At 50.1% G+C, this 25681-nt stretch overlaps 1 protein-coding gene and 2 long non-coding RNA genes across 3 annotated transcripts; 2 read left to right on the top strand and 1 right to left on the bottom strand.

The window, feature by feature from the left end:
• Positions 1 to 6241: 6241 nt before the first annotated feature.
• LOC146428020 (uncharacterized) lies at positions 6242 to 8245 on the bottom strand. Its single transcript, XR_014856231.1, has 3 exons — positions 8144 to 8245; positions 7143 to 7207; positions 6242 to 6460 (listed from the first exon to the last, which is right to left on the bottom strand). It is a non-coding gene; the product is annotated as an uncharacterized LOC146428020 (long non-coding RNA).
• A 296-nt stretch (positions 8246 to 8541) lies between these two features.
• LOC146428021 (mitoferrin-1-like) lies at positions 8542 to 25550 on the top strand. The gene is made up of 4 exons (XM_085080496.1): positions 8542 to 8803; positions 18720 to 18948; positions 24096 to 24152; positions 25020 to 25550. The coding sequence occupies exons 1-4, from the start codon at positions 8600 to 8602 to the stop codon at positions 25538 to 25540; spliced, it is 1011 nt and encodes a 336-aa protein (XP_084936622.1). The 5' UTR covers positions 8542 to 8599; the 3' UTR covers positions 25541 to 25550.
• On the top strand, positions 9490 to 10789 carry LOC146428022 (uncharacterized). Its single transcript, XR_014856209.1, has 3 exons — positions 9490 to 9507; positions 9554 to 9783; positions 9829 to 10789. It is a non-coding gene; the product is annotated as an uncharacterized LOC146428022 (long non-coding RNA).
• Positions 25551 to 25681: the final 131 nt, after the last annotated feature.

Raw genomic sequence — 25681 nt, forward strand, 5'->3', positions numbered from 1 at the left:
AAGTATGAATATAAACATAAATATATATAAAAATAAAAACATAAATATAAATATATAAATATAAACATAAATATCTATAAAAATAAAAAACATAAATATAAATATAAATATAAATATAAATATAAATATAAATACAGATATGCCAATTTCTAGGAATATATAAAATCCGTAGCTAAAAATTTAATGTCAATATTTTGAAATACATAAAATGTACACCTGTAAGTGTGTCGATATTTTGGAAAATATCCAACAGGGAGCTCTAAACATGTCAATAGTTTGTGATTTGTTCAGCTCAGGTCTAGAAATGCGTCAATATTTTGGAATATATATTGAATTTATAGCTAATTTATAGCTATATATTGAATTTATAGCGATAATTTGGAATATATTCCGTTTACAGCTATGTGTCAATATTTTTGAATATATACAGAATTTATAGTTATGTGTCAACATTTTGGAATATATTCAATTTATAGCTATAAGTGTGTCAATATTTTGGAATAAATTTATAGCTATGGATGTCGTAACGCTTTGGAATATATTCAATTTATAGCTATCAATACTTTGAAATGTATTATTATAAATGTGCAGCATATATATTATATATTATAAATATACAGAAATATATATTATAAATATACAGAGGTGTTGTAGCACCTGTAAGGAATCTATAAATGTTTATTATAGAAAGAATAAATATATTAATCTGGTTTAAATTTTTAAATTTTAATTTTCAAATTTTAAATTTTTAAATTTTCAATTTTAATTTTTAATTTTTTAATTTTAATTTTTTTAATTTTTTAATTTTTAAATTTTTAAATTTTTAAATTTTTAATTTTTAAATTTTTAAATTTTTACATTTTTTTACTTTTAAACGTTTTTAAATTTTTAAATTTTTAATTTTTAATTTTAAAATTTTTAAATGTCTTTAAATTTTTAAATTTTTTAATTTTTAAATGTTCTTAAATTTTAAAATTTTTAATTTTTTTCTTTTTTAATTTTTTTAATTTTTTAGTTTTTAATTTTTTTAAATTTTTAAATTTTTTTTTAAGGAAAAAACTACCCAGGGAAAGGGAAACCTGCTGAGTTTCACCGCCGAGCGGCAGCACTGCCTGCCCCGAGATCGCTCTGCGGAGCGGGAAGGGAAAAGTTCCTCCTGCAAGGCTGAGGGGGAAATAATGGGAATAAAGTCAGGGATTGTGGGGGAAACTGCGGCTGCGGTGGGAATGGGAATGGGAGAGATTGGGGTGGGAAATTATCCCGGGAGAGGAGAGGGAAAAGAGGAAAGGGAAGGAAAGGAAAGGAAAGGAAAGGAAAGGAAAGGAAAGGAAAGGAAAGGAAAGGAAAGGAAAGGAAAGGAAAGGAAAGGAAAGGAAAGGAAAGGAAAGGAAAGGAAAGGAAAGGAAAGGAAAGGAAAGGAAAGGAAAAGAGAAAGAAAAAGGAAAGGGGAAAGAAAGGAGAAAGAAAAAGGAAAGGGGAAAGAAAGGAGAAAGGAAAGGAAAGGGGAAAGGAAAGGAAAAGGGAAAGGAAAAGGGAAAGGAAAGGGGAAAGAAAGGAGAAAGGAAAAAGGAAGGGAATAAGGGAAAGGAATAAGGGAAAGGAGAAAGGAATAAAGGAAGGAATAAAGGAAAGGAGAAAGGAAAGGGGAAATGAAAAAGGAATGGGGAAGTGAATAAGGAAAGGGGAAAGAAAAAAGGAAATATAAAAGAAAAGGAATAAGGGAAAGGAATAAGGAAAAGGGAAAGTTTAAAGGAAAGGAATAAGGGAAAGGAATAAAGAAAGAGGAAAGATAAGAGGAAAGGAACAAGGGAAAGGGGAACGACAAAATGAAAGGAATAAGGGAAAGAATGGGAAGGAAAAGAAAAAAGAAGGGACAGAGAGAATATGGATTGTTGGGAATAATTTCATCCAGCGGCACTGCACCATCCCGGCTGTGCTCCGGCTGGAATCCCGGGGATGCTCCGAGCACAGCAGGAAGGGTTTTCCCAACCCCCAAATCCCTCTGCGCCCCAATTGCAGCAGCAATTCGGGACAAGCCGGGAACACCGCGATGGAGCGACTGGGAGAAAGAGCCGCAGCGGCGCTCGGCATTTGGGTTTTTCCGAGCAGAAAGCCCTGCGCTGTGCCCCGCGGGGCGCGGCGGGGTTTGGGGTCTCTATCTGGGCTGCCCCACGCCCCACACCGCGCCCCGGCATATCGGGGGGCACCGGGAGGAGCCGATAGCAGCAGCCGGGGCTGGAGCTGCTGATGGCGGGGAGAGAGCGAGCGGTGGGGAGCGTGGGGAGCGTGGGGAGGAGGCTGGAAGTGTCTTCCTCCCGGTGGGATCTTCCTCCCGGCTGGATTTTCCTCCCGGTGGGATTTGCCTCCCGGTGGGATGTGCCTCCCGGTGGGATTTTCCTCCCGGTGGGATTTTCCTCCCGGCTGGATTTTCCTCCCGGTGGGATTTGCCTCCCGGCTGGATTTTCCTCCCTGAAAAATTCTGGGTTTGTTTGCTAAAAGGCTCCCGTGCCCATTTCAGAGCTGAAGTGTCCCGAGCTCCCAAAGCTGCGCTGGTTTTGGCGGAATAAAAGAATTTCCCGTTGCAGCCTTTTCTCCTCGCCGTCTTTTAATCCCCTTTTAAATGCCATTTATTTACCCAGAAGCAGTGGTGAAAGCCAGCAGAATTAACCGATTTGACCGAGAGCATGCAAGGGATGAGTGGCAGAGCAGGATTATGGAATTCTGGGATGGTTTGGGCTGGAAGGACCTTAAAGCTCATCCAGTTCCAATCCTGACATCTCCCACTGTCCCAGGTCATCCCAACCTGGCTGGGACACTCCCAGGGATCCAGGAGCAGCCACAGCTCCTCTGGGAATTCCTAATTCCCAAATCCCATCCATCCCTGCCCTGTGGCAGTGTGTCTCCATTCCCTGTGTCCCCATCCCTTGTCCCCAGTCCCTCTCCAGCTCTCCTGGAGCTCCTTTAGACCCTGGAAAGGCTCTGAGATCTCCCCAAATCCTTCTCTATCATCCCCAAATTCCCATTCCCTGAATCCCAGTTTTCCCCCTCCTTTCCAGCTCTAATTTTGCCGAGTGCTGGAATTAAATCCAGGAGGACAAAAGGAGCTCCAAGCCAACCCCTGTGGGCTCCTCAGCCCCATCCCAGTGCCACCAGTCCCTGCTGGCAGCACCTCCAGTTCACCTCCCCAGTTCCCCCAGGGCTTCAAACCGGAAAGGTGAGCTGGGGAAAGAAAAAACCCAACAACTCAGGAGCAGGAAATAATCCCAAAGCAGCTTTAGTTCCCCACAGGAGGCACTGCCTCTCGCCGTGCCTCCCGGGGAGGGGGAATGAGGTCAGGTTGTGTGAGTTTGGAGAGAAAATCCAGCGAATTCCAGGAGTTTCCCTCGGATTTTGGGGAAGTCAGGGGGGATGGAGATCCCTGCCTGGTTCTGGAGGAGCTGCAGAGCTGCTTTTTCCCATTTTGAGGTGTTTTGGGGTTGGATTAACCCCCTGGAGGTTTATTAGGGCTCAGTTCTGTCTGATTTTCTCTCTGGTGGCTCTCCCTGGCTTCACCTCAGCCCGTGGTGATGTTACACAAAAAGCCAGCAGTGAAACCAACCCCGTGGTGACTCAGGGAAAAGGGGAAAGTTCAGGGAATGTGGTTAAAGCTGGGGATGATCCTGCTCTGCCTGCACGGTTTCGGTCTAATTATTTCATTCTGATTGGCTCCACCACTTTTTGGGGCCAAAAAACCCACATTAATCCCAGTGTGGAGCTCATAGCAGAGCAGGAATTCCTGTTTTCCTGCTTTTCCAACCCCAATCCCAACAGCAGCACCTTCCCACCAGGGCCTGGTGCTCCCCAAATCGGGTCAGTCCATCCCAAAACCAACACAAGGCTGCTTGTTTCTACTCCTGGAGTTTGCAAATAGAAAGATAAAAAGGAAATTGAACACAGCAGGTTTGCAAGCAGCTCAGTTTCCCCATGGCTCTCCATTCCTGGGATGGAGAGAGGCAGGAAAATCCAAATTGGATCGTTTTCCAGGGATCTCCTAAGGCTGAGGGGACCTTGGATCTCAGGATGGGGCTGGGATTGAAGTCCAGCCTTGCTGTTTAACTTGGATTTTGGGGGATTGAGTGTTTTTAAGGGGTTGGAATGTGCTGGGAAGGGGCTGGTTGGTCCTGTGGGATGGGGGATTGCTTCCCACAAGAAAACTGTCATTCCTACAAGGATGTGGCACACAAACTTGTGAGGAAAAAGGGCAGTGTGGACAAAAAATTCCAGCAAATAAGATTAAAAACAAATTAACCAATTCCATTTGCTCTGATCCCTCTTCTAAAGCATTTATAAAATGCCATCAACTGGTGGCTTTTCCTTTCCACATAAAAATCCTGGGATGGTTTGGGATGGGAGGACATTAAAATCCTCCATGGCAGGGACACCTCCCACTGTCCCAGGCTGCTCCAACCTGCCCTGGGACAATTCCAGGGATCCAGGGACAGCCACAGCTCCTCTGGGAATTCCACCCCAACCCCTCACCGCCCCGACAGGGCAGAAAAACACAATTATCTGATGCTGAACGTGCCAATTAAAAATGAACCAACTTTTAATTTGCAGCTCGGTGGCTTTGGCAGCTCCCAGGGCACTCTGTGCTGGTGGTGGGGAGGATAAAACCTCCCAAACCCAGCTGCTGCTCAGCTGTTGGACCACTTGTAGATTTGAAAAGGGGAAAAAAATAGAAATAGATGGCACTGGGTGGTGGAGATAAAGCCCAAAGTGGGTGCTCAGCTCGCAGCTGGACACTCCTGCTTTATCAGGAGTGCTGCAGCCCCTGGGTTTGGCACCTCCTGCCCACTGAGGGGTTTGATAAGGAGCTCCAGGTTGCTCTTATCAGCTGGGGAGGGCAGGGAGGTGCTGCCCAGGCAGGGACCCTCCTGCTGGAGTGTTTCACTGCCTGGCCATTCCTGCTTTCTGCTGGAATTCCTGGCTCAGAGCTGGGTGCTGCTGGACCAGGCTGGGTGGCTGTGATTCATCCCTTGTTTGGCTGCTGGCACGGAGGGAATGTGGGTGAACATGCTGCAGGGACTTGTTGGGGGAGAGAGCTGAAAGTTGGGGATGGTTTGGGTTGGGAGGACCTTGAGGCTCAGCCAGGTGCTGTCCTGACACTTCCCACCATCCCAAGGTGCTCCTTGGGCAGTTCCAGGGAGGCACAGCTCCTCTGGGAATTCCATCCCAGTCCTCCCCACCCTCATTGCTGCCCAAAATCCCATCAAATCCTGCTCTCTGTCCCTCTGAAGCCATTCCCTGGGTCCTGTCCCTCCAATTCCCCGGGTCCTGTCCCTCTGAAGCCATTCCCTGGGTCCTGTCCCTCTGAAGCCATTCCCAGGGTCCTGTCCCTCCTGCCCAGCAGACTCCCAACGTTCAGGGCTGCAGAGGGATGGGAAAACACAACCAGGGAATGGTTTGGGTTGGGAGGAAATCCCATCCAGTGCCACCTCAGCCATGGCAGGGACACCTTCCCTGTCCCAGGTCACTCCAGCCTGGCCCTGGACACTCGCAGGCCGAGGCTGTTGCAGCCCAGAGGTGTTGTCAGCAGCACAAGGAGCTTTGCCCTTCCCTGTTTCCCTGCTCCGATGGAATTTGGGGATCAGGGATCACCCGAGGGATGCCCTGGAGATCCAGGGTGGGATGCAGGGAGCAGTGGTGGGGAAGGGAAGAGCCAGGGAAGCTTTGCAAGGAATCTTTTCGAGGGAATCTTTCCAAGGGAATCTTTCCTAGAGAATCTTTTCAAGGAATCTTTTTGAGGGAAGCTTTCCAAGGAAATCTTTTCAAGGGAATCTTTTCAAGGGAATCTTTTCAAGGAAGCTTTCCAAGGGAATCTTTTCAAGGAAGCTTTCCAAGGAATCTTTTCAAGGAAATCTTTCCAAGGGAATCTTTCCAAGGGAATCTTTCCAAGGGAATCTTTTCAAGGAAGCTTTCCAAGGAATCTTTCCAAGGGAATCTTTCCAAGGAATCTTTCCAAGGAATCTTTCCAAGGGAATCTTTCCAAGGGAATCTTTTCAAGGAAGCTTTCCAAGGAATCTTTTCATGGAAGCTTTCCAAGGAATCTTTCCAAGGAAATCTTTTCAAGGAAGCTTTCCAAAGAATCTTTTCAAGGAAGCTTTCCAAGGCAAGCTGAGCTCCCTTTATCCAGGGATGACTCCTCTTTGCCAGGAAACCATCCAAGAGACACAAGGCTGCTGCTTTTCCCACTCAGCAGCACAAACCACAACCTCTCTGTCCCATTTCCCTCACAAATCACGGATAATCCCATCCCATCTCCAGGAATATGGGGAAAACCCCTCAGGCTGAGCCTCTGCTTTGGCACCTGAGCAGGAAGGATTCCTCATGGCACTGCTGCAGGGTTAAAATATAACCTGGCCCTACCTGGAAGGAGAATTCCAGCCTGGTCCAGGTCATTATCAGGGAGCAGGAGCTGAGGCTGCAGGGAAAAGGGCTCGTTAAGGTGACACTGTAATTCCCCCTCCCTTCCCTGCCCTGCCAGAGGCACGGGGAGGAGATTAAAGTGCCCTTGGTTCTTGCTTGGGGAGAAGAAAACCTCGATAAACCCTGTGGAGCAATCCTGGGCAATGTGTCTCTGCCAGTTTGATCTCCTTGGATCCCAGAAAGGGAAATTCCTGTTCCTGGTTTGTGGCTGGAGATCAGAATTCTCCGCTGGAATCACAGGGGTGTGGCTCTCCAGCTCCAAAAATGCCATTTAATTGGGAAAACACAGCCAACAAACCCTGTCAGCAGCACACATTTGATCTCTCCCCAAGGAAATAAAGGTGTGAGAATGCCGTGGCTTCTTCCAGAGGGCAAGATGGGGGGGAAGAAAGGGGAGATTGAAGCAATTCCTGGGTTAAATTTTATACTCTCAGGTTGGGGTTTGCTGCTCTGGGGACGGTGGGATGGCTGGGATGTCACCTGCAGCTCTCCCACCTCCTGGAACAGCGTTTTTCCAGGAGCAGGAAGCACTGCCAGCTCCCCAAAAATCAATCAGGAGTGATCCCCATGCGTGACGCTGCCCTGTATTGTTATTTTCCCCACGGGGAACAGAGACTTCCCAGCACAAAGATGGCAAAGAGGGAGAAGAAAGAACAGCACGACCTGGATTTGCTCACCTCAACTTTTATTTTCCTGATCTTTTTTCAGGCTCCGAGGGTGGTTTTCCTCCTTCCCAAGGCCCCTGCAGCAATAAATTGCCCAGCATTATCACGGGGAATGGTTAACCTTGATTGGAGTTCGTGCAACACCTCCTTCCTTTCCCTGCAAGGTCGAATTCCAAATAATCCTTTGGAGAGGGAGGGAATTAAAGCCTGGAGTGTTCCCTGGGCTGCAAAAACTTCGCCTCATTCTCCTGGAGAGCACCAAATTCACCTGCTTCGGGTTGGTTTTGGGGCGGAACAAGGAAATAATATAAAATTTGAGGGAAGAGAAGGGTTTTTGGGGAGCAGGGAGATGGAAAGAGCGATCTGCAGCCAGGGATGTGGATGCTGTGGATCCTCTCTTCCCAAAAAGCTTTTGCAGGGAAGGGCATGAAGCTTTCCCAAGCTTGGATGATTTTTTTTTTCCCATGATTTTTTTCCCCCCATGGTGAGGCAGAGCCCAGGAAAGGAGTGGCTGTGTCACCCTGCAGAGGTGACAGGAGGGGACAGAGCTTTGTGCAGAGACACCTCCAAGCCCACAGAAAACCTCAAATAAACCCCAAATAAACCCCAAATGAACCCCAAATGAACCCCAAATGAACCCCAAATGAACCCTGCTTTTGGGCACAGGAGCTGAGCTGGTCCTGCTCGTGTTTTGGGGACAACTTGGGGCTGTTTTGGGGACAATTTGGGGCTGCTCTGGGGACAATTTGGGGCTGCTATGGGGACAATGTGGGGACCTTACAGGGAAAAACAGCCCTTTGCTCACGGAATCTCCAATATTCACCTCCCTCCCCGCTTGTCCCAGGAGGGTCCCTGTCCCTGCAGGTGGGCTGGCTGTGAGCTTGCACAGGACACACCCAGAGGTGACACCCCGGCTGTCCCAGCCGTGTCACCATCCAGGGATCAATCCAGGGACTAAAAGCCCCTCCGGCAGTTCCTTCCCCTCGGCGGCACACGCCACGGGGTCAGCACACCTTCCTCCCTTCCGGCAGAGCCTCGCTCGCTGCCCAGGCTGGCTGTGACACTGCTCTTGTCGCTCCGAGTGACATTTCCAGCCCCAAGTGACATTCCCAGCCAAAGCGACACGCCCAGCCCCGCGGCCGCGATCGCCTCAGCGGCGCTCCGGGAGCAGCGCCTCCCCTCACGGCTACGCCCCGCCCCTCACGGCTACGCCCCGCCCCTCCGCCTCCACAGCCAATCACAGCCAAGCATCGCGCGGCGGCTCGTCTGTTATTAATTAAAATTCCTGTCAATCATCCCCCGCGCCGTGAGGCCCATGAGAGCGCGCCGCGCTGATTGGCGGCGGGGTCAGAGTGGGCGTGGCATGCGCCTTTAAAGTGCGGCCGGGGCGCCGCGCGGTCCCAGCGCCCCTCTCCCCGCGCCCGTGTCCCCACGGTGTCCCCGCGCCGGTGTCCCCCCGGTGGCGGCGGATGGAGCTGAGCTGTGCCATGGCGGGCAGCGCCGCCGCCCCGCCGGGCCCCGGGCCCCCCGCCGCCGCCGCCGGGGCCGGGCTGATGGAGGGTGACGAGTACGAGAGCCTGCCCAGCGGCGCGGCGCTCGGCACGCACATGGTGGCCGGGGCCGTGGCGGGGATCATGGAGCACACGGTCATGTACCCCGTGGACTCGGTCAAGGTGCGCGCCGGCGGCGGCGAGCGGCGGGGGAGGTGTGCCCGGGGGGAGCGGGGGGACAGCGGGGATGCTGCGGGGAGCGCCACGGCACGAGTGGGGTGCTGGGGTGGGCAGGGGGAGTGTTGGGGTGCGGGGAGAGTGTTGGGGTGGGCAGGGGGAGTGTTGGGGTGCAGGGAGTGTGTTGGGGTGTGGGGAGTGTTGGGGTGCAGGCAGTGGGAGGTTTAGGGGGTTTGGGGTGCAGGGGGTGTGTTGGGGTGGGCAGGGGGAGTGTTGGGGTGCGGGGAGTTGGTGGGGTGCAGGGGGTGTGTTGGGGTGTAGGCAGTGTGTTGGGGTGGGCAGGGGGTGTGTTGGGGTGCAGGGAGTGGGAGGTTCAAAGGGGTTTGGGGTGCAGAAGTGTTGGGGTGCCAGGGGCTGGTGGGGATGCGAGGAGCGGGGAGAGAGGGAAGGTGTCCGAAGGGTTGTTGGAGTGCTGGGGGTGCGAAGGGGAGAGAGATTATTGGGGGTTTGAAGGATTTTTTAGGGTGCAAGGAGGGGACAGAGTGTAAGCAGTGTGTAAGGGGTGTGCAAGAGGTTTTAGGGTGCAGGGAAGGGACAGTTAAAGGGATGTGCAAGAGGTTTTAGGGTGCAGGGAAGTGAGAGAGTTAAAGGGGTGTGCAAGGGGTTTTTAGGGTGTAAGGAAGGGAGAGAGTGTAAGAAGTGTGCAAGAAGTTTTAGGGTGCAGGGAAGGGAGAGATTTTAAGGGGTGTGCAAGAGGTTTAGGGTGCAAGGAAGGGACAGAGTGTAAGGGATGTGTTAGGGGTTTAGTGTGCAGGGAAGGGATAGTTAAAGGGGTGTGTTAGGGGTTTTAGTGTGTAAGGAACGGACAGAGTGTAAGGGGTGTGCAAGAGGTTTAGGGTGCAGGGAAGGGAGAGATTTTAAGGGATGTGTAAGAGGTTTAGGGTGCAAGGAAGGGACAGTTAAAGGGGTGTGTTAGGGGTTTTAGGGTGCAGGGAAGGGACAGAGTAAAAGAGATGTGTAAGAGGTTTAAGGTACAAGGAAGGGACAGTTAAAGGGGTGTGTAAAAGGTTTTAGTGTGCAAGGAGGGGACAGCGTGTAAGGGGTGTGTTAGGGGTTTTTAGGGTACAAGGAAGGGACAGTTAAAGGGATGTGTAAGAGGTTTAGGGTACAAGGAAGGGACAGTTAAAGGGATCTGTAAGAGGTTTAGGGTGCAAGCAGGGGGAGGTGGGAAGGGTGTGTGAAGTGCTGTTGGGGTGCAAAGTGATAAGTGTGTCAGCAGCTGGGGTGCAAGGAGTGCTGCAGGTTCACGGGGCTTTGGGGTGTAAGGGATGTGTAAGAGTTGTTGGGGAGCAAAGGAGGAAAGCGTGTGAGAAATCGGGGTGTGGGGAGAGGGGGGAGTGTGGGAAGGCTGTGAGAAATGTGGGAATGCGTCAGGAGTGTTGGGATGGAAAGGCTGGAATGTTGGGATGCACGAGGTTCCTGGGGCTGGGGTTGCACTGGGCATGTCCCCAAGGTGTCACCCCAAAATCTCCTCTGGATCTGGAGCTGTCCTGCAGCTCTGGGGAGCTCTGCACAGCCCTGCTGCAAAGGTGACATCCCAGCGCTCTCCCTGCGCTGGGAGATGAGTCAGGATCTATTTATTCCCTCCTGGAACCATGGAATTCCAGCTCAGGAGGGAGAAGCTGCTGGGATGGGGTGGTGTGTCCACTCCAGGATGGAAAGGCTGGAATGTTGGGATGCACGAGGTTCCCGGGGTGCTCTGGGCATGTCCCCAAGGTGTCACCCCAAAATCCCCTCTGGATCTGGAGCTCTGGGGAGCTCTGCACAGCCCTGGTGCAAAGGTGACATCCCAGGGCTGGGAGATGCCACCAGTGCCCTGCTGGCCTTGAAATGGGTCAGGATCCATTTATTCCCTCCTGGAGAGATGGAATTCCAGCCCAGGAGGGAGAAGCTGCTGGGATGGGGTAGTTTTTTGGGTGACATGGCCGTGACTTAGTGTCATCCGAGGTTCCCGGGGTGCTCTGGGCATGTCCCCAAGGTGTCACCCCAAAATCCCCTCTGGATCTGGAGCTCTGGGGAGCTTTACACGACCCTGGTGCAAAGGTGACATCCCAGGACTGGGAGATGCCACCAGTGCCCTGCTGGCCTTGAAATGGGTCAGGATCCATTTATTCCCTCCTGGAGAGATGGAATTCCAGCTCAGGAGGGAGAAGCTGCTGGGATGGGGTAGTTTTTTGGGTGACATGGCCGTGACTTAGTGTCATCCGAGGTTCCCGGGGTGCACTGGGCATGTCCCCAAGGTGTCACCCCAAAATCCCCTCTGGATCTGGAGCTCTGGGGAGCTCTGCACAGCCCTGGTGCAAAGGTGACATCCCAGCGCTGCTCCCTGGCCTGGAGATGGATCATGATCCATTTATTCCCTCCTGCAGTGATGGAATTCCAGCTCAGGGGGAAGAAGCTGCTGGGCTGGGGTGGTTTTTGGGTGACACGGCCGTGACTGAGTGTCACCCCGTGGTGGCTTTGCTGGGCTCAGGGGGTTTGGAAAGGGTGGCTTTGGGAGCTGATGATGCTCAAACACACCCAGGGAAGATTTCCAGAGTGGTGGGAATCATCCTGAAGGATATTTCCTCCCTCTGCCTTGCCAGTTTGCTGCTGTGGGACCTTAAAAAAATAAGAAGGGATGCTGGGAAAAGCCAGACTGGCTCGGTGGTGCTGCTGTGGGTGACTCACGGGGTGTTGCAATCCCTCTGTTTCTGAGCTCCTTGAAGGAGGGACAGAAGAGGAAATGCTTTGACTTTGAGAGGCTGCAGGAAAAAGGAAATATTTCCATGTTTTAAAGGGAATATTCCTGATTTTTTTGCCCTGTTTTCCCTGTGGCTCTATCCCTGGGAATGGTTAGGTTTTCCTCCTAGATGTGGGGTGTCCCCGAGGGTTTGGGGACAGTTTGGTGCCCAGTCAGGGCTGGAGCAGCAGAATTCTGGGTGTTGGCATTCCGGAGCGCTGGCGTTGCTCAGCAGGGCATTTCCTCGGTGGGGAAAGCAGAGCGAGAAAACGAAAGTGGTGCTCAGCTTCCCGGAGCGGGAGGTGCTGCGGGGGAAAAGCTCCCTGCCTGCCGAATTCCCAGGGTTACCTCGGGCTGGGATAATCCACTCAGCCTGGAAGGGCTGGGGAGCTGGAAAAACCCTCTGGAAAAGCCTGGAAAAGGTCAATCCATGTGCTGGGCAGAGGGAAATCCATGGATTCTCCTCCAGCTCACTGCTGTCCTACCTGGCTGCTGGGGGAAAAAGTGACAACTGACCCCAAAAAAGAGATTTTTTGATCCGGAAAGAGCTCTGTTTTGTTTGCAGAGGGTGTAATCCAATAGCAGCTGGGCTGGTAGGAGGAGGTTTGTCTCTCCAGCAGCAAGAGGAGTGGCATTGCTGCAGAAAAGGAGCACAGCTCCTTCCTCCTGGGCACTTCCTGGCTGGCTGGGTGGGCAGGAGGAGCTGCTGGGTGCTCTGGGTGGGCAGGAGGAGCAGCTGGGTGTCCAGGAGGAGCTGCTGGGTGTTCTGGGTGGGCAGGAGGAGCTGCTGGGTGCTCTGGGTGGGCAGGAGGAGCTGCTGGGTGTTCTGGGTGGGCAGGAGGAGCAGCTGGGTGGGAGCAGCTCGGGGGGAATGTTTGGGTGCCAGCAGGTCGTTTCCTGCCGAAGAGAAACTGAAAATGTTGGTCGAAATGGTGAAAATGGAAATTCTCTTGGGGAATGGTTTGCTGGAGATTCTCAGCAGTTTCTCCTGAGTTTCTCTGCAGTTTCTCTGCAGTTCCAGCTGAGGGAGAATGTTGGGAAGCTGGGAAATCATGGAAATCATGGCAAACCTGCTGGGCTGACCCTTGGCTCTGCTCCCGTGGGTTCTTTGCTTCTCATTTAGGGTTGAACCCCAAAAACTGGGGTTCAGGGCTTGAGCCTGGCTTGTGCCTCGACCAGCTGGCAGGACCTGCCTGGATCCTGCAGAAATATTCCTTATTTCCTGCTAAAAGCAGATTGGGTTCCCTTTGGGAGCCTCTGCCAGGCTGGCTCTGTCACACCAACCCGGGAAAAGCAGGTTGTGTTCGGAGAAAATAAATAAAACAACCCCAAACAAAGATAAAATGAGCTCTGAGGGTGTTTGCAGGGTGTCAAACCACTGCCAGGATATGCAAAACAGACACCTGACTCCTGCTAGGAAAACTATTTTTTGCTAGAAAACACCTCTGGAATCACCCAGGAGGGTTGGTTTCCTTCCCAAACTCATCCAGAAGGACAGAACTCTTCCCAAATTGCATCCAGGAGGACAGAATTCTTCCCAAACTGGAGCCAGAAGGACAGAACTCTTCCCAAACTGCATCCAGAAGGACAGAACTCTTCCCAAACTGCATGCAGAAGGACAGAACTCTTCCCAAAGCTCAGGGAACTGCCCAGAGCTGACCCTGGCACTGTGCTGATGGGTTTTTTTCCTGCCCAGGCTGCACTCAGGACCAGCAGAGCCCTCGTGGCATTGCTGCACTCTGCCTTATGCAATGGGATTAGCTCAGGGAGGAGCAGAGGCAGCTCCTGGCTGCCGATCAGGGCTGAGGCTGCAGGAGCTGCTGGTTGGCCTCAGATAGGTGAGAGGAGCTGGGGACACTGCCCAGCCTGGGGACAATCAGCTCTGAGTGCCTGGGAAACTCAGGGGCTTCACACAGAGCTGATCCCTGCTCTGGGAGCACGGGAGAGCCTGGCTGTGGTGATGCCTTGGGCTGGTGGTGCTGCTCAGTCCTGGTTTTGGTTATTTGTGTTCTCAGACTTGTTCAATCCTGATTTTGGTTATTCCTTGTGTTCTCAGACCTGTTCAGTCCTGGCTTTGGTGATTCCTTGGGCTGTTGGTGCTGCTCAGTCCTGATTTTGCTTATTCCTGGGGCTGTTTGTGCTGCTCAACCCTGATTTTGGTTATTATTTGTGTTCTCAGGCTTGTTCAATCCTGGTTTTGGTTATTCCTTGGGCTGGTGGTGCTGCTCAGTCCTGATTTTGGTTATTCCTTAGGGTGTTGGTGCTGCTCAACCCTGATTTTGGTTATTATTTGTGTTCTCAGGCTTGTTCAATCCTGATTTTGGTTATTCCTTGGGGTGTTGGTGCTGCTCAGTCCTGATTTTTGTTATTCCTTGGGGCAGTTTGTCCTGTTGAATCCCAATTTTGGTTATTCCTTAGGCTGTTTTTGCTGCTCAGTCCTGATTTTTGTTATTGCTTGGGGTGTTGGTGCTGCTCAACCCTGATTTTGGTTATTCCTTGGGGTGTTTGTGCTGCTCAACCCTGATTTTTGTAATTCCTTGTCTTCTCAGACCTGCTCAGTCCTGATTTTTGTTATTACTTGGACAGTCTGTCCTGTTGGATCCCAGTTTTGATTATTCCTTGTGCTTCTAGTTCTGCTCAATCCTGGCTTTGGTTATTCCTTGGGCTGTTGGTGCTGCTCAATCCTGATTTTTGTTACTTCTTGTCTTCTCAGACCTGTTCAGTCCTGGTTTTTGTTATTCCTTGGGGCAGTTTGTCCTGTTGAATCCTAATTTTGGTTATTCCTATTGCTTCTAGTTCAGTTCAATCCTGATTTTTGTTATTCCTTGGGCTGGTGGTGCTGCTCAGTCCTGATTTTTGTTATTACTTGTGTTCTCAGACCTGTTCAGTCCTGGCTTTGGTTATTCCTTAGGCTACCTGTGCTCTTCAATCCTGGTTTTTGTTATTCCTTGGGGCAGTTTGTCCTGTTGAATCCCAATTTTGGTTATTGCTTAGGCTACCTGTGCTCTTCAATCCTGATTTTTGTTATTCCTTGTGTTCTCAGACCTGTTCAGTCCTGGCTTTGGTGATTCCTTGGGCTATTGATGCTGCTCAGTCCTGATTTTTATTATTCCTTGGGGCTGTTGGTGCTGCTCAATCCTGATTTTTGTTACTTGTCTTCTCAGACCTGTTCAATCCTGGTTTTGGTTATTCCTTGGGGCAGTTTGTCCTGTTGAATCCTAATTTTGGTTATTCCTATTGCTTCTAGTTCTGTTCAATCCTGATTTTTGTTATTCCTTGGGCTGTTGGTGCTGCTCAGTCCTGATTTTTGTTATTCCTTGTGTTCATCAGACCTGTTCAGTCCTGGTTTTTGTCACTCCTTGGGGCACTTTGTCCTGTTGAATCCCAATTTTGGCAATTCCTTGTGCTTCTAGTTCTGCTTAATCCTGATTTTTGTTGTTCCTTGTCATCTCAGACCTGCTCAGTCCTGATTTTTGCTATTCCTTGGGCAGTTTGTCCTGTTGAATCCCAATTTTGATTATTCCTTGTGCTTCTAGTCCTGTTCAGTCTTGATTTTTATTATTCCTTGGGGCACTTTGTCCTGTTGAATCCCAGTTTTGATTATTCCTGGGGCTGTTGGTGCTGCTCAATCCTAATTTTGGTTATTACTCGTGTTCTCAGACCTGTTCAGTCCTGATTTTTGTTATTAATTGGGTAGTTTGTCCTGTTGGATCCCAATTTTGGCAATTCCTATTGCTTCTAGTTCTGCTCAATCCTGATTTTTGTTATTCCTTGGGCTGTTTTTCCTGGTTTTGGTTATGCTTTGTGCTGTTTCCCCTGGGTTTGGTTATTCCTCATGCTTTCAGTTCTGCTGAATCCTCCTTTTGGCTCCTCCTGGGGCTGCTGAACACTGATTTTATCTGCTCCTTGGGCTCCTTGTCCTGATGAATCCAGGCTTTGGTCATTCCTTGGGCTGCTTGTCCTGTTTTTGGTTATTCCTTAGGCTGTTAGTCCTGTTTTTGGTAATTCTTTGGGCTGTTAGTCCTGCTTTGGTCATTCTTTGGGCTCTTTATCCCATTTTTGGTCATTCCTTAGGCTGCTTATCCTGGTTTTGGTAATTCTTTGGGCTGTTAGTCCTGTTTTTGGTTATTCCTTAGACTGTTTATCCTGCTTTGGTTATTCCTTGGGCTGGTTTTGGTTATTCCTTGGGCTCTTTATCCTGTTTTTGGCGATTCCTTGGCCTGTTTATCCAGGTTTTGGTTATTCCTTAGGCTGTTAGTCCTGTTTTTGGTATTCCTTGGGCTGTTTATCCCATTTTTGGCAATTCCTTGGGCTGTTTATCCTGGTTTTGGTGATTCCTTGGGCTGTTCATCCTGTTTTTGGTCATTCCTGGGGCTGTTTACCCTGTTTTTGGTCATTCCTTGGGCTGTTCATCCAGGTTTTGGTTATTTCTTGGGCTGTTAGTCCTGTTTCTGATATTCCTTGGGCTGCTTGTCCTGTTTTTTGTTATTCCTTAGACTGTTTATCCTGGTTTTGGTAATTCCTTGGGCTGTTAGTCCTGTTTCTGATATTCCTTGGGCTGCTTGTCCTGTTTTTGGTTATTCCTTAGGCTGTTTATCCTGGTTTTGGTTATTCTTTGGGCTGTTAGTCCTGTTTCTGGTTATTCCTTAGGCTCTTTATCCTGCTTTGGTTATTCCTTGGGCTGTTTGTCCTGTTTTTGGTCATTCTTTGGGCTGTTTATCCAGGTTTTGGTTATTCTTTGGGTTGTTAGTCCTGTCTTTTGTTATTCCTTGGGCTGTTTATCCCAGTTTTGGTCATTTCTTGGGCTGCTTGTCCTGTTTTTGGTCATTCCTTAGGCTGTTCATCCTGTTTTTGGTTATTCCTTGGCGTGTTTATCCTGTTTTTGGTATTCCTTGGGCGGTTTATCCCATTTTTGGCAATTCTTTGGGCTCTTTATCCAGGTTTTGATTATTCCTTAGGCTGTTTATCCAGGTTTTGGTTATTCCTTGGGCTATTTATCCCATTTTTGGTCATTCCTTAGGCTCTTGGAGCTCTGGGGGAAGTTGTAGATATTTTTCCATCAGCAAATCCTCTGGAACACAAACCTAAAACCTTAGAGTGGGAATTGTGGATTGTGGAAGAATATCCACAAATAATCTTCATTTGAGTGAGAATTGTGGATTAAAATATCCACAAATATTCTTCATTGTAGTGGGAATTGGGGATTAAGGAAGAATATCCATAAATATTTTTCATTTGAGTGGGAATTGTTGATTGTGGAAGAACATCCACAAATAATCTTAATTTCCAGGCTGAAAAAAGCCACACCAGGGGCTGAATTTGGCTGAAAAAAGAACACTAGGGGCCGAACTGGGCAGAAAAAATCCACACCAGGGGTTAAACTAGGCTGGAAAAAAGAACACCAGGGGCTGAACTAGACTGAAAATAGCCACATCAGGGGTTGAACTAGACTGAAAAAAGAGCACCAGGGGCTGAATGAGGCTGAAAAAACACCACCAGGGGTTAAACTGGGCTGAAAAAAGCCACACCAGGGGCTGAACTGGGCTGAAAAAAGAACATCAGGGCTGAACTGGGCTGAATAAAGAGAACCAGGGGTTAAACTAGACTGAAAAAAGAACACCAAGGGTTAAACTGGGCTGAAAAAAGCCACACTCAGGGGCTGAATGAGGCTGAAAAAACAACACCAGGGGCTGGACTGGGCTGGAAAAAGAACACCAGGGGCTGAATTTGGCTGAAAAAAGAACAGCATGGGTTAAACTGGACTGAAAAAGTACACCAGGGGTTAAACTAGGCTGAAAAAAGAGAACCAGGGGCTGAAGTAGGCTGAAAAAAGCCACACCAAGGGTTAAACTAGACTGAAAAAAACCACACCAGGGGCTGAATGAGGCTGAAAAAAGACCACCAGGGGCTGAACTAGACTTGAAAAAGAACACCAGGGGTTAAACTAGACTGAAAAAAGCAAACCAGGGGCTGAACTGGACTGAAAAAAGACCACCAGGGGCTGAACTAGACTTGAAAAAGAACACCAGGGGTTAAACTAGACTGAAAAAAGCAAACCAGGGGCTGAACTGGACTGAAAAAAAACCACCAGGGGCTGAACTAGACTTGAAAAAGAACACCAGGGGTTAAACTAGACTGAAAAAAGCAAACCAGGGGCTAAACTAGACTGAAAAAAGCAAACCAGGGGCTAAACTGGACTGAAAAAAAACCACCAGGGGCTGAACTAGACTGAAAAAAGCCTCATCAGGGGTTGAACTAGACTGAAAAAAGAACACCAGGGGCTGAATGAGGCTGAAAAGAGAACACCAGGGGTTAAACTAGACTGAAAAAAACACCACCAGGGTTTAAACTAGACTAAAAAAAGCCACAACAGGCGCTGAACTGGACTGAAAAAAGAACACCAGGGGTTGAACTGGGCTGGAAAAAGCAAACCAGGGGCTGAATTTGGCTGAAAAAAGAATACCAGGGGCTGAACTAGTCTGGAAAAAGAACACCAGGGGCTGAACTAGACTGGAAAAAGAACACCAGGGGTTAAACTGGGCTGAGAAAAAGAACACCAGAGGCTGAAAAAAAACCACCAGGGGCTGAACTGGATTGAAAAAAAGAACACCAGGGACTAAACTGGGCAGAAAAAAGCCACTCTAGGGGCTGAATGAGGCTGAAAAAAGAGAACCAGGGGCTAAGATAGACTGAAAAAAAGAACACCAGGGGCTGAACAAGTTCAGGGGCTGAACTAGACTAAGGAAAACAACACCAGGGGCTGAACTGGGCTGAAAAAAGAGAACCAGGGGTTAAACGGGGCTGAAAAAAGAGCACCAGGGGCTGAAAAAAGAGCACCAGGGGCTGAAAAAAGAGCACCAGGGGCTGAAAAAAGAGCACCAGGGGCTGAAAAAAGAGCACCAGGGGCTGAAAAAAGAGCACCAGGGGCTGAAAAAAGAGCACCAGGGGCTGAAAAAAGAACACCAGGGGCTGAAAAAAGCCACACCAGGGGCTAAACTGGGCCGAAAAAAGCCACTCTAGGGGCTGAATGAGGCTGAAAAAATCCACCCCACGTACCCAACCAACCCCTCAACAACCCAGCAATTCCAAATTCTGGCATTTTGCCGCTAACCCCGCCTCTCCCCCTGTGCTGTGTTGCAGACGCGGATGCAGAGCCTGCAGCCCGACCCCCGGGCTCGGTACAGGACTGTGTTCGATGCTCTGCGGAGGATGGTGCTGAGCGAGGGGCTGGGCAGACCCCTGCGGGGCATCAATGTCACCGTGCTGGGCGCTGGCCCTGCCCACGCGCTCTACTTCGCCTGCTACGAGAGCATCAAGGAGTCTCTGAGCGAGGTGTTCCAGCAGGGAGGGAACAGCCACCTGGCCAATGGTATTTTGGGGGTTTTTCAGGGGTTTTGGGGGTTTTGGGGGGTTTTTTGGGGTTTTTTTTGGGTTGAAAAAGTAACTCCTGTCTATTGGTTGTTTCTCACTCAGTGAGCTTTTCCAGCTAGAGGGAACAGCCACTTGGCTAATGGTATTTTTGGGGGTTTTGGGGGGTTTTTTTTGGGTTTTTTTGGGTTGAAAAAGTAATTCCTGCCTGTTGATTGTTTCTCACTCAGCGAGGTTTTCCAGCAGGGAGGGAACAACCACTTGGCTGATGCTATTTTTGGGGTTTTTTTGGGTTTTGGGATGGAAAAGTAACTCCTGTCCATTGATTGCTTCTCACCCAGCGAGGTTTTCCAGCAGGGAGAGAACAGCCACTTGGCTAATGGTATTTTTGGCGGTTTTTTTGGGTTTTTTTGGGGTTTTTTTTGGGCTGAAAAAATATTTTGGGCTGCAAAACGAAGCCCTGCACAGGATGGTGCTGAGCGAGGGGCTGGGCAGACCCCTGCGGGGCATCAATGTCACCGTGCTGGGTGCTGGCCCTGCCCACGCGCTCTACTTCGCCTGCTACGAGAGCATCAAGGAGTCTCTGAGCGACGTGTTCCAGCAGGGAGGGAACAGCCACCTGGCTAATGGTATTTTTGGGGGTTTTTTGGGGGGTTTTTTGGGTTGTTTTGGGATGGAAAAGTAATTCCTGTCCGTTGATTGTTTCTCACTCAGAGAGCTTTTCCAGCAGGGAGGGAACAGCCACTTGGCTAATGATATTTTTGGGGGTTTTGGGATGGAAAAATAACTCCAGTCCATTGATTGCTTCTCACCCAGCGAGGTTTTCCAGCAGGGAGGGAACAGCCACCTGGCTAATGGTATTTTGGGGGTTTTGGGCTAAAAAAATTACTCCTGTCCATTGATTGTTTCTCATTCAGTTAGGTGTTCCAGCAGGGAGGGAACAGCCACTTGGCCAATGGTATTTTTGGGTTTTTTTGGGGGTTTTGGGATGGAAAAGTAACTCCAGTCCATTGATTGTTTCTCACTCAGCAAGGTGTTCCAGCAAGGAGGGAACAGCCACTTGGCGAATGGTTTTTTTGGGGGTTTTTTGGGGGTTTTTTTGGGTTGAAAAAGTAACTCCTGTCTATTGGTTGTTTATCACTCAGTGAGGTTTTCCAGCTAGAGGGAGCAGCCACTTGGCTGATGGTATTTTTGGGTTTTTTGGGGGTTTTTTTTGGGTTTTTTGGGGTTTTTTTTGGGTTGAAAAAGTAACTCCTGTCCGTTGATTGTTTCTCATTCAGTGAGGTGTTCCAGCAGAGAGGGAACAGCCACTTGGCCAATGGTATTTTTGGGGGTTTGGGATGGAAAAATGACTCCAGTCCATTGATTGTTTCTCATTCAGCAAGGTGTTCCAGCAGGGAGGGAACAGCCACTTGGCTAATGGTATTTTTGGGTTTTTTTGGGGTTTTTTTTGGGGCTGAAATAATATTTTGGGCTGCAAAACGAAGCCCTGGGCAGGATGGTGCTGAGCGAGGGGCTGGGCAGACCCCTGCGGGGCATCAATGTCACCGTGCTGGGCGCTGGCCCTGCCCACGCGCTCTACTTCGCCTGCTACGAGAGCATCAAGGAGTCTCTGAGCGAGGTGTTCCAGCAGGGAGGGAACAGCCACCTGGCCAATGGTATTTTTGGGGTTTTTTGGGTTTTTTGGGGGGTGTTTTGGGGGTTTTGGGGGTTTTTTGGGGGTTTTTTTGGGCTGAAAAAATAACTCCTGTCCATTGATTGTTTCTTACTCAGTGAGGTGTTCCAGCAGGGAGGGAACAGCCACCTGGCCAATGGTATTTTTGGGGGTTTTGGGCTGAAAAAATCACTCTTGTCCATTGATTGCTTCTCTCTCAGTGAGGTGTTCCAGCAGGGAGGGAACATACATTAGCATACTTGGCTAATGGTATTTTTGGGGGTTTGGGCTGAAAAAGTAACTCCTGTCCATTGATTGCTTCTCACTCAGTGAGGTGTTCCAGCAGGGAGGGAACAGCCACTTGGCTAATGGTATTTTTGGGGGTTTGGGCTGAAAAAGTAACTCCTGTCCATTGATTTCTTCTCACTCAGTGAGGTGTTCCAGCAGGGAGGGAACAGCCACTTGGCTAATGGTATTTTTGGGGTTTTTTGGGGGTTTGGGATGGAAAAGTAACTCCTGTCCATTGATTGCTTCTCACTCAGTGAGGTGTTCCAGCAGGGAGGGAACAGCCACTTGGCTAATGGTATTTTTGGGTTTTTTTGGGGTTTTTTTTGGGGGGTTTTTTGGGGTTTTTTTTGGGCTGAAAAAGTAACTCCTGTTTGTTGATTGTTTCTCACTCAGAGAGTTTTCCAGCAGGGAGGGAACAGCCACTTGGCTGATGGTATTTTTGGGGGTTTTGGGATGGAAAAATTGCTCTTGTCCATTGATTGTTCTTCACTCAGCAAGGTGTTCCAGCAGGGAGGGAACAGCCACTTGGCTAATGGTATTTTTGGGGTTTTTTTGGGTTTTTTTGGGGGTTTTTTTTGGGTTTTTTTGGGCTGAAAAAATTACTCTTGTCCATTGATTGTTTCTCACTCAGTGAGATGTTCCAGCAGGGAGGGAACAGCCACTTGGCTAATGGTATTTTTGGGGTTTTTTTGGGTTTTTTTGGGGGTTTTTTTTGGGTTTTTTTGGGCTGAAAAAATTACTCTTGTCCATTGATTGCTTCTCACTCAGAGAGCTTTTCCAGCAGGGAGGGAACAGCCACTTGGCCAATGGTATTTTTGGGGTTTTTGGGGTCTTTTTGGGGGGTTTTTTGGGGTTTTTTGGGCTAAAAAAAAAGTACCTCCTGTCCATTGATTGCTTCTCACTCGGTTAGGTGTTCCAGCAGAGAGGAAACAGCCACTTGGCCAATGGTATTTTTGGGGTATTTTTTGGGGTTTTTTTTGGGTTTTTTTGGTATTTTTGGCTGAAAAAATAACCCTTTGTCCCTTGCTTGCTTGCTTCTCACTCAGCCTGGCATCCCTCCCAGGCTAAATTCTTGTTTAATATCAAATAATTTAATTTCATTTGCTATTAAATAATTCTTACTTAATAGCAAATGATTTCAGCATAGTTTCATGGGCAAAAGGTGTTCAGGTGCAGTTTAAATTCTTGTTTAATATCAAATAATTTCAGCACAGTTTAATGGGCAAAAGGTGTTGTGAAATCCTTAAAAAAATATTATTGTGAAATCCTGGAAAGGATTCACCTATATTATCCTGAAATCCCTAAAAACCCTTCAGGATGATCAAATCCCAGTTTGATTTCTCCAAGGATTAAGCAATCCTTTGAAGGTCTCACCCAAAAGTGTGATTTGACATAGAAAGCATCACTTTGGAGATTTGAAATTTGGGTTATTCCAGGTGTCCCTGGGACCATGGAGTGCCCTCTGTCTGTTCACTTTTTAGCAGGAATATTTTGATTTTAAGCCTAGAAATAGCAGGAATATTTAACTTTATCCCTGGGAGCACGGAGTGCACTCCATCCTCTGTGTGATTAATTTTTAGCAGGAATATTTTGCTTTTAAGCCTAGAAATAGCAGAAATAGAAATAGAAAAATAGAAATATTCTACTTTATAGCAGTAGAAACCCCAGAATTGATCAGCCAGGGCTTCACCATAGGGTTTGGGCAGGAAATTCCAAGACTTTGATCCACCATGGGATCACCAAACTCAATAAAGGGAATCAAATCCCTTCTCCTGGCTGCTCCTTTCTCTGGGATCACATTCCTGCTTTCCCTTTCAAGTAGCTACAAGCCTGTGGGGCCAGCAGGAGAACTGGAGCTGGGGTTTAATGAGAAATGACCCAAAAGTCGTTTGGGCAGGAGGGAATGGAGGTGGGCAGCGAGATCAAAGGGGAATATTTTACTTTTAAGCCTAGAAATAGCAGGAATATTCTACTTTATAGCAGTAGAAACCCCAGAATTGAGCAGCCAGGCCTTCACCATAGGGTTTGGGCAGGAAATTCCAAGATTTTGATCCACCATGGAGTCACCAAACTCAATTCAGGGAATCAAATCCCTCCTCCTCTCTGCTCCTTTCTCTGGGATCACATTCCTGCTTTCCCTTTCAAGTAGCTACAAGCCTGTGGGGCCAGCAGGAGAACTGGAGCTGGGGTTTAATGAGAAATGACCCAAAAGTCGTTTGGGCAGGAGGGAATTGGAGGTGGGCAGCGAGATCAAAGGGGAAGGTGTGGCTGGAGAGGTTCATGGCAGAGCCCAGGGCAGGATGGCTCCTGGCTGGCTGGATCTGGGCGAGGAGGGTTGGAAAGCAGGCTGAGTAAAGGGAGGGAAAAATATCCTTAATTATGGCTGTGCTGAAGGGATGGTAAACATTGCTCATGGTGCCTGGGGTGGAAAGAAATATGGGAGTTGGGGTTGGGAAGGGCAAAGGTGATTGTTAGGAGAGGGGAAAATTCTGGGAGGGTGGAAATCGGGGAATGGGGTGGCTGGGAGTGGATGCTGGGGGCTTGCAGGGTGGGTTTTCAGGATGGATTTTTCAGGATGGAAATCCATTTTCAGGGTGGATTTCCTGCCCTGGGAATCTTGGCTGGGGTGGCTGGGTGTTCCCTGGAGCAGGGGGGGGAAACTGGGTGGGAATGGGATCCCCATGGATGGAGCAGGGATGGGATCCTGGATGGGATCCTGGGTGGGATTCTGGGTGGGTATGGGATTCCTGGATGGGAATGGGATGGGAATAGGATCCCCATGGATGGAGCAGGGATGGGATCCTGGGTGGGAATGAGATTCCTGGGTGGGAATGAGATTCCTGGGTGGGAATGGGATTCCTGGGTGGGAAACTGGGTGGGAATGGGATCCTGGGTGGGAATGGGATCCTGGGTGGGAATGGGATTCCTGGGTGGGAATGGGATCCTGGATGGGAAACTGGGTGAGATCCTGGGTGGGAATGGGATTCTGGATGGGAATGGGATCCCCATGGATGGAGCAGGGATGGGATCCTGGATAGGATTCTGGGTGGGAATGGGATTCCTAGGTGGGAATGGGATTCTGGGTGGGAATGGGATAGGAATGGGATCCTGGGTGGGATCCTGGTGGCAATGGGACCCCCCTGGATGGAGCAGCAAGCTGTCCCCCCAGCTGTGCTCTGTCCCCTCCAGCTGCTCTTGTCCCACAGGCATCGCTGGCAGTGTGGCGACTCTGCTGCACGATGCTGTCATGAACCCTGCTGAAGGTGAGGCTGGGGCTCTGCCTGGGCCTGGGGGTCACTGTGGGGACTCAGGGGTCACTCTGGGGGCTCAGAGGTCACTCTGGGGACTCAGGAGTCACTCTGGGGCCTGTGCCAGCCAGGCCAGACCCATAGCTCAGCAATGTCCCTGTCCCCAAGCAGTGGTGGGGACAGGGAGGCTGGGGCTGGGCCCGGGGGTCAGTTTGGCCCAGGGGTCACTCTGGGGCCTGTTCTAGCCAGGCCAGACCTATAGCTCAGCAATGTCCCTGTCCCCTGCAGTGGTGATGGAGAGGGGAAGGCTGGGGCTGGGCCTGGGGGTCCCTCTGTCCCCAAACCCCTCAGCTCAGCCATGTCCCTGTCCCCTGACTGTCCCCACAGTGGTGAAGGGGAGGCCAGGGCTAGGCCTGGGGAACACTGTGGGGCCTGTGCCAGCCAGGCCAGACCTCTAGCTCAGCCATGTCCCTGTCCCTGCTGTGGTGAAGGGGAAGGGGAGGGTGGGCTCAGGGCTCCCTCTGTCCCCAAACCCCACAGCCCAGCTATGTCCCTGTCCCCACAGTGGTGAAGAGAAGGTTGTGGCTGGGCTCAGGTGTCCCTCTATCCCCAACCCCCCACCTCACCCCTCTCCCACCCCACAGTGGTGACGGGGAAGGGGAGGCTGGGCTCAGGGCTCCCTCTGTCCCCAAACCCCTCAGCTGTCCCCTGGCTGTCCCCACAGTGATGAAGGGGAGGTTGTGGCTGGGCTCAGGGGTCACTCTTTCCCCAAACCCCCCACCTCACCCTTCTCCCACCCCACAATGGTGAAGAGGAGGTTGTGGCTGGGCTCAGATGTCCCTCTGTCCCCAACCCCCCACCTCTCCCCTCTCCCACCCGCAGTGGTCAAGCAGCGCCTGCAGATGTTCAACTCTCCCTACGGCTCGGTGCTGAGCTGCATCCGCTCCGTGTGGCACGCCGAGGGGCTCGGCGCCTTCTACCGCAGCTACACCACCCAGCTCAGCATGAACATCCCCTTCCAAGCGCTGCACTTCATCACCTACGAGCTGCTGCAGGAGCACCTCAACCCCCGCCGCGACTACAGCCCGCTGAGCCACGTGCTGGCCGGAGCCGTGGCCGGAGCCGTGGCCGCCGCGGCCACCACGCCGCTGGACGTGTGCAAGACGCTGCTGAACACGCAGGAGAGCACGGCGCTGAGCTCGGCGGGCGTCAGGGGCCACCTGTCGGGCATGGCCAACGCTTTTGGCACGGTGTACCAGCTGGGAGGGCTGGCGGGGTTTTTTAAAGGGGTGCAGGCGCGGGTGATCTACCAGATGCCCTCCACGGCCATCGCCTGGTCCGTCTATGAGTTCTTCAAGTATTGGCTGGGCAAGCGCGCGGCGGAGAGGAGAGCGTTGTCGTGATTGGGGAGGTCTGGGGGATTGGGGAGCTCTGGGGGGTTGGGGAGTCCCATGGGATTGAGGAGCTGAGGGGGATTGGGGAGTTCCATGGGATTGGGGAGTTCCATGGGATTGGGGAGTTCTGGAGGATTGGGAAGCTCCACG

This window comes from Lichenostomus cassidix, chromosome 22 (assembly GCF_008360975.1).
Source record: "Lichenostomus cassidix isolate B80296 chromosome 22, HeHo_3.0, whole genome shotgun sequence".
Lineage (NCBI taxonomy): Eukaryota > Metazoa > Chordata > Aves > Passeriformes > Meliphagidae > Lichenostomus > Lichenostomus cassidix.

Excerpts from the sequence above, each read along its gene's own strand:
- LOC146428021 (XM_085080496.1), top strand. The coding sequence starts at position 8,600 with ATGGAGCTGAGCTGTGCCATGGCGGGCAGCGCCGCCGCCCCGCCGGGC. Across the intron at positions 8,804-18,719 it reads ACCCCGTGGACTCGGTCAAG|ACGCGGATGCAGAGCCTGCA; the intron begins GTGCGCGCCGGC and ends GCTGTGTTGCAG. Across the intron at positions 18,949-24,095 it reads GAACAGCCACCTGGCCAATG|GCATCGCTGGCAGTGTGGCG; the intron begins GTATTTTGGGGG and ends CTTGTCCCACAG.